This window comes from Buceros rhinoceros, unplaced genomic scaffold (assembly GCF_000710305.1).
Source record: "Buceros rhinoceros silvestris isolate BGI_N320 unplaced genomic scaffold, ASM71030v1 scaffold9079, whole genome shotgun sequence".
Taxonomy (NCBI): domain Eukaryota; kingdom Metazoa; phylum Chordata; class Aves; order Bucerotiformes; family Bucerotidae; genus Buceros; species Buceros rhinoceros.
In genome coordinates this window covers 62867-69372 of record NW_010429727.1, presented here as the reverse complement: position 1 = coordinate 69372, position 6506 = coordinate 62867, and the positions used below count along the sequence as shown (strand labels likewise).

Sequence of the window (6506 nt, the reverse complement as noted above, 5' to 3'; positions counted from 1 at the left end):
GAAAGTCCCACGTTATCACCTTGCCTGGGGCAGAGGCGAAGCCACTGAGGCCGTCACTGAGATTGTTAGCAGAGTTAGGTTGCTTTTCAGATTTTTTTCCAGTTTTTCAGTTGCTTACTGGTGCTTTTCAGTACGCTGATAAATATGAGTAAACGGTACTAACTGTTACTGTTATGTGACTGTTGGCTTGTCAATGAGAACCATTGTCATTGACCAACTGCTTCTCGCTCACCGGCCAGTAACTGTCTCCAATTATTTTGTGTTCTGCGTTGTGTAGCCCTGGTGCAGATTACGGCTGGCGTATGCCAGAAGGAAAGAAGGTTTTCACTCCTTCTCCCCTCTACGTTTACAGCACTGTGATAAGTCCAAAACAGAGGCTCTGGAGGATGATGAGATAGAGGAATTTTACAAGATCCTGACAGAGAGGAAGGAGATAGACAAGATCTTCCAGAAGTACTCAGATACAGAAGGGTTCATGTCCTGCCAGAACCTGGTGAGGTTCCTCTATGAGATGCAGCAGGAAGAAGATGCTGTTGTTGCTGCCCCTGCCCTAATTCAGCGATATGAGCCCAATGAAAGAGGTAGGTTGGAAACCCTGACCAGTTTGGTTCCAAATCCTGCTTTCTTGATGGACTATGAACTGCTTTGCTGCTGCTTTCTTCGGCAGCCATGTGTGTCATTTTCTCTGCACGGCTGCTTCTAAAACAGTTTTCTAGGGCAGCATTAGCAGCTCTAGGAGAGGAAGGCACAGGAGAGCCTGGGAAGTATTTCTCTTCAGTTGTGGCTTGGGTACACCAGGCAGCTGGGGAGGGATTGATCTGGAGTTGGCTAAAGGGTGACAAAATTCCTGAGGGAAAGGCTTTGATGGCTTCTTCAAACGTCAAGACCTGACATGGCTTTGCAAAGTTAAGAGTGCAGCAGTATTTCTGTTCACCAGACGCATGAATGGAGGTAAATCTTTCTAATGTGTGCACCTGAAAAGCCATCCGATGATGAGATCTCTGAGTAGAAGGTCAAGAAGGTAGCAGCTGTTCAGGAGAGCAATCACAGAACTGTCTTTCTGCTCAGAAATTAAGGGAATCGCCAGTCCGGAGCACATGGGAGGATGCATTCAAGAAGCGAACACAGGATCATAGGCTGGTTTTGCGCTATCCTGGTATACCTTCAGGAGAGGGACAATGCTTTGCAGATGCCAGACTTGGGGGTTAGTCTGAGATCTAGCTCAGTCCCTCAAGAAACCCCAGTTGCTCCCCAAAGTTGCATTAATTTGCATTTATTCTTTACAAATCACGTATTCATTGGATAATCTCGACATCTGACAATTTCTCTGTGTTGGCAAGAAGGAAGCTTGAGGTGCTCAAATGGAGTTTTTCATACGGTCGATCTCTAGAGACAGGCGCCGTAAGTGCTGTCTCTGAGACTTCCAAGGTGTCAGTGAGGAGGGTGGCTGTGGTGAGAAGCCATGCTGGTGCAGAGGTTTTGTTTAAAAGCATTCTCAGGCAGAGGAAGCTGTTGTCACTGAACAGCATCCGTACCTGTACTGTTAGCTGAATGCCTAGGGAGCACGTCTTGCCTTTGAGATCCTCTGGAGAGCAGCATGGTGAAGATGGTGGCACAGCACGGTGGTGTCAGATTTTCAGTCTGAAGTTTCTGTGTGTTTATTTGACAGCCAGGCGGGGTAATGCAATGACCAAGGATGGTTTCCTGATGTACCTGCTCTCCGATGATGGGAATATATTCAACCCCTTCCACCGCAAAGTTTACCAGGACATGACTCAACCTCTCAGTCACTACTTTGTGTCCTCCTCGCACAATACCTATCTCATGGAAGACCAGCTCACGGGTCCAAGCAGCACAGAGGCCTATATCAGGTAATGCAGATGTGTATGTGTGTGTGTTCATGTGCGTGTGACAGGCTGACATCTTTCCCGTGGAAGACATAGGGTGCATCTATGCTGCTAGGTGCAACAGGACCAGCAAGAAAACTCCCACCCTGAGACCAGGTAATGTGGGCTGGCCCATGTTCACACCAGGGTGAGCTGTTTCTAAACAGGTTGGCCATGCGCACCTTTCCATAGCCCTTTCCCTGGGTCTCTGCTGGGTCCCATGTGGTGTCCACCTGACTGTACGATGTATAATTACTGCATCTGGGAGTAGTTTAAAGTAGCTGCAGTCACGTGGAGGCTGGATCGCAGCCCTCTAGCAGAGTATTTCCAAGGCATGATGCTGAGGGGGTGTGTTGCATTCCCCAGAGCATGGCATGAGATCATGTGTGCGAGGAGCTTACGAGGTGCAGAGATTTCTGGGATAGAGCTGCAGGACTGTGAGGGGCTGGAAGGAGTCAAAATGGTGCACACTGCCATGAGGTTTACCACCTGTACTGCCTTTGGGAGTAGCCCCTGGCAGGCACTGCGCCTCGAACCATGTTGGGGTTTATTTCAGAGAGACCTAGTTGGAGCGATCCAAAAAAAGAGGAGGGGAATCAGCTAATGAAGCAGCGTGGGTGATCAGGAAGCTTACGCCTCATCCCTCTTTAGCAGCTCAGGTGCTCCCCCAGCATCCCTGGACAGAACGTTAGCTGTTGCTCCTTCTGCCCCTAGCAAAGACTGCTGTCTGATGTCTCACGGCCAGATGTTTGGAGTGGCTTTACAAACTTGCACAGCCACCTTCCGTTACTTCTGCTACGACCTGTGCTTTTATCAAGCGAGACAGTGTTTTCTTACAAGAAAGCCAATGACTGCAACTCTTCATTTATTACTTAGCAGCCTCTCACGGAACAATGGCTGTCCAGTCACAAGCTCAGAGGAGCAGGGAGTGAAATCTGACACAAGTTGCTTTTCAGTGGCTGTTTGAATTCCTCTGACGCTATCTTAAAACTACAGAATTATGTTTTGGTTGAAAAAAAAAAACCAAACCCCATGATTCTGGAAGAGGTTTCCCAGAGCAGCTGTGGATGCCCCATCCCTGGCAGTGTCCTAGGCCAGGCTGGACGGGGCTCTGAGCACCCTGCTCTAGAGGAAGGTGTCCCTGCCCGTGGCAGGGGTGTTGGACTAGATACTTAAGGTTCCTTCCAACCCAAACCATTCTGTGATTCTTTTTGCAATGAGTAAAAGGAGTTGTGTTATCTGAAATGTACAGGGAGTTCCTGTAGAAGTGACGAGGTCACCTCCCAGGCAGGTAAGTCTGTACAGGGGGAACATACGCTTGAAAGTACATTTCTGTGAAAGTGTGGATGCGCAGAGCTGGCAGATCCAAGTGGAAATTCAGTCTGAGGTCTTAGTTTGGGAAACTGGCCTTCAGCAATTTTCCCAGGTATGGTGGAGTTCCCACAGCTCCCTCCCTGGGAGCTCTGATGATTCACCTCTCATGTCTTGTCAGATCTAGATGAAGAAGTCACATCATCCAGGCTTTGGGATCTGGCTTCTAAGGGTGACTGTCTTACTGTCTTTCTTCTGATGCAGCCACTCTTGAACTTCTCTTCCCTTCACCATCTTTGGGAAAAGACTTGGGCCACAGTCAAGAGTGTCCTTTCTCACCTGGCACTTGATGTCTTCTTCTTTGGATAGTTCTTACCTTGGACTTTCACTGCCTCCTTTCTCACATCCCACTGTCCTTTTCTTGAGCTCTCTTTGCTGACTGAGCTCTCCTGATCCCATCCTTTCTCCATCTGCTTTCCTGATTTTTCCAAACTCCTCTTTTCTCCTCTGCTCCCTAAACTTCCCATCAGCCTTCCCAGGGAATACCTGTGCCTGACGCACCCTCATTCTGAGATGGAGCAGAAGGTTTAGAACCCAACCAGGTCCCTTCTTTATTCCAGAGCCCTCACCAAAGGTTGCCGCTGTGTGGAACTGGATTGCTGGGATGGCCCTAACTCAGAGCCCATCATTTATCACGGCTACACTCTCACCTCCAAGATCCTCTTCAGCGATGTCATTAAGGCCATCAAGAACTATGCTTTCAAAGTAAGGACGAGGGACCCTCTAATATTTCTCATATTGCACAATCCAAGACTGATAGTAGGTCAGTCAATGAAGACTTCACCATAGCATTTCTCATGTGTCCTTCTGCCTGCGCATCCATGTTCTGCATCCTGCAGAGGTGCACTCGTGGGAGCTGCTGGACAGGCAGAGCACTATCTGCAGAGGAATCTTTACCAGCACAGCTGCATCCTGGACCCCACTGTAACAAAAGTACTGCCCAATATCTTGAGCATACCTGGTGGGAAACACAAACAAGCCCATGATTTGTGTGCTTTTGATGCCTCAGGATCTGTTCATAGTTTAAAGGAACCCATGTACCTGGGGTTCAGAGGGACTGATGTAGAAAACTGCATCTATACTGCTTTAAAAGGAATGAGCAGGTCTGGAGCCTTCAATGGGAGTGCTGGGCCAGCAGCCTTTAAAGAACATAGTGTCTATTCAGACTGACTGGTCTTTCTGCTGTTTTCCTTCAGAGCACTGGAGAGCAAGTATCGAATCTTCTTGGGGGCTATAAAGCAGTGACAATGACAATGACAATGCCTTCAGCACACAAAATGGCTAGGGTGAGCCACAGGGAACCAGATTAGGCTCTGCGTGAATGGAGGAGGGATTCATGTCACCTGAGGATTTGAGCAGACCCAGTGATCTCAAAGCCTCCCTTCCCAGCCCTCCCTCTGAGGCAGGAAGGTGCTCTGACTGACGGTGCAAGTGGAGAATGGAGACACAGGGAGCCTCAGCAAAGTGCCCCAGCAAGTCTGGCGGAGGCATCCTGACCCAGGCTGGTGCCCAGTCCATTGGATCATCACCTCTGGAAGGCATCAGCTATTGCACATTTAAATATGACCGTTTTTAACAAAAATGCGCTTTTTAGCAGAATACTAGACTCTGCTTGTGACACACTCATTTCCAGAGAAAACAGCACTGGGCTTTATACCAGCTGCTCTCGACTGCTGAAGTTGCAGGCGTCACTGACGAGGTATGTTGCTGTCTTGTTCTAGACCTCGCCATACCCTGTCATCATCTCCCTGGAGAACCACTGCAGCGTCGATCAGCAGAAGGTCATGGCTCAGCACATGACAACAATCCTGCAGGACATGCTCTTGGTTGCCCCAGTTGATGGAAACAAATCCCAGTTCCCCTCTCCAGAGGTAAGCATGACCACTCTTAGCACTTTCTGCATTCTGAGGGTGGGACAAGAAAGAGGTCTGTCTTCTTGCTGGGTGCCCAGTAGTGGAGAATATGCCTGAGGACTAGTGGGAACTGCACTTGATAAGGAATGGACATTGTCTGTGGGCAGTGGTGGAATAAGAAATAGGAGTATCTAGAAGCAGTCTGTGCACAAAATGTCCTGCTGCTCCTTCTTTGTTCTCTAAAGTCTCAGAAGAGACATCCCTGTAGGACTGAGGACATTCCTGGTCCATTTGCCAAGGTCAGGGAATGTCCTTCATCTCATGAGGAGGCTGCTTTTCTGGCTTGTCCCGGAGGAGCTGAATCCTGAGGGTCTGCCTTGTGTCTGCTCCACAACCCAAAGCTACATATGACCTTCCTCTGGCTAATCCTCTGGAGCACTGTTAGGTTGCTGCACAAGCAGCGAAGATTAGCACTGCAGGGAGGGACTACAAGGTGTCTCCGTGTTTTTAATCCAGTAAGACTGGACACTGCCCGATTTCATGGTAGGTGAGATGTTTTTGCTGAAGGATATAGCATATGCTCCCCTCCTCCTTTAATGCCTTGGGTGCTCTACTGTGGAGATCCAGACTGCTGATGAGGGAACGATGAGAGCTGGAAGGACAGCTGGGATTGCTTGTCCCTCAAAACTCCAGGGGAAAACCAGTACAGCCAGCCTGAAACTGTACCAAGCGTGAGGTGTCCTCCCACTGAGAATGGCCTCGAGTGGTGGGGATGGAGATGGCCAGGGAGGACAAGGGGAGGAGGAGACTGCATGGAGTTGCCCATTTGACTCCCATGAATCAGGGCAGCTGTAAAGCTGGACGCTGAGCTCGGACCCTGCAGGGGGAAGGGGGTATACAGCCCTCAGCAGTGGACCCCCACTGTGAAATCACTGACAATTCGGAAAAGTTGGAAATGGAATCTTGATATGAAAAAAAAGAGAATTGTTTCCAAACCAGAAGCCAAAGTGAAGCATTCGTCTGTTTCCACCCTTTGGGTTTGTGTTTTCTCTCTGTCTTTTCTCTCGACTTGTATGTGGAGAGCCGCAGTTCCCTTCAAATTGCATCTCGTTGCTAAAGAAATCAGTTGCCAAAACCTGGCTGAGCACAGCCAGAGCTGGAAGGAGTTTGTGGGTGGGATAAAGCTGGCAGTCAGCAGGGAAGAAGGAGATGAAAACGATCCACCCAGCATACCTTCTGTCTTTGTTCTCCCTCTCCCGTGTTCTCTTTTCCCTTTCGGACGTACCTCTCTCGTTTGGGAGAGCCATGCCTTGACGCAGTGCCTAGCACAGCGGGAAGCTGATCGGGGTCGGTCCCAGGCACCGATGCAATAAATTCGGATGAATCATGGTTTTTA

At 49.2% G+C, this 6506-nt stretch overlaps 1 protein-coding gene across 1 annotated transcript in view; it reads left to right on the top strand.

The window, feature by feature from the left end:
- Nucleotides 1-6506, top strand: part of PLCD1 (phospholipase C, delta 1) — a gene marked incomplete at its 5' end in the record, with an annotated part of 44923 nt that overhangs the window by 22671 nt on the left and 15746 nt on the right. The window contains 4 exons of the mRNA XM_010142756.1: nucleotides 353-581; nucleotides 1670-1871; nucleotides 3818-3962; nucleotides 4979-5128. Coding sequence (XP_010141058.1) covers nucleotides 353-581; nucleotides 1670-1871; nucleotides 3818-3962; nucleotides 4979-5128 — 726 coding nt within the window. The remainder of the gene's footprint in view (nucleotides 1-352; nucleotides 582-1669; nucleotides 1872-3817; nucleotides 3963-4978; nucleotides 5129-6506) is intronic.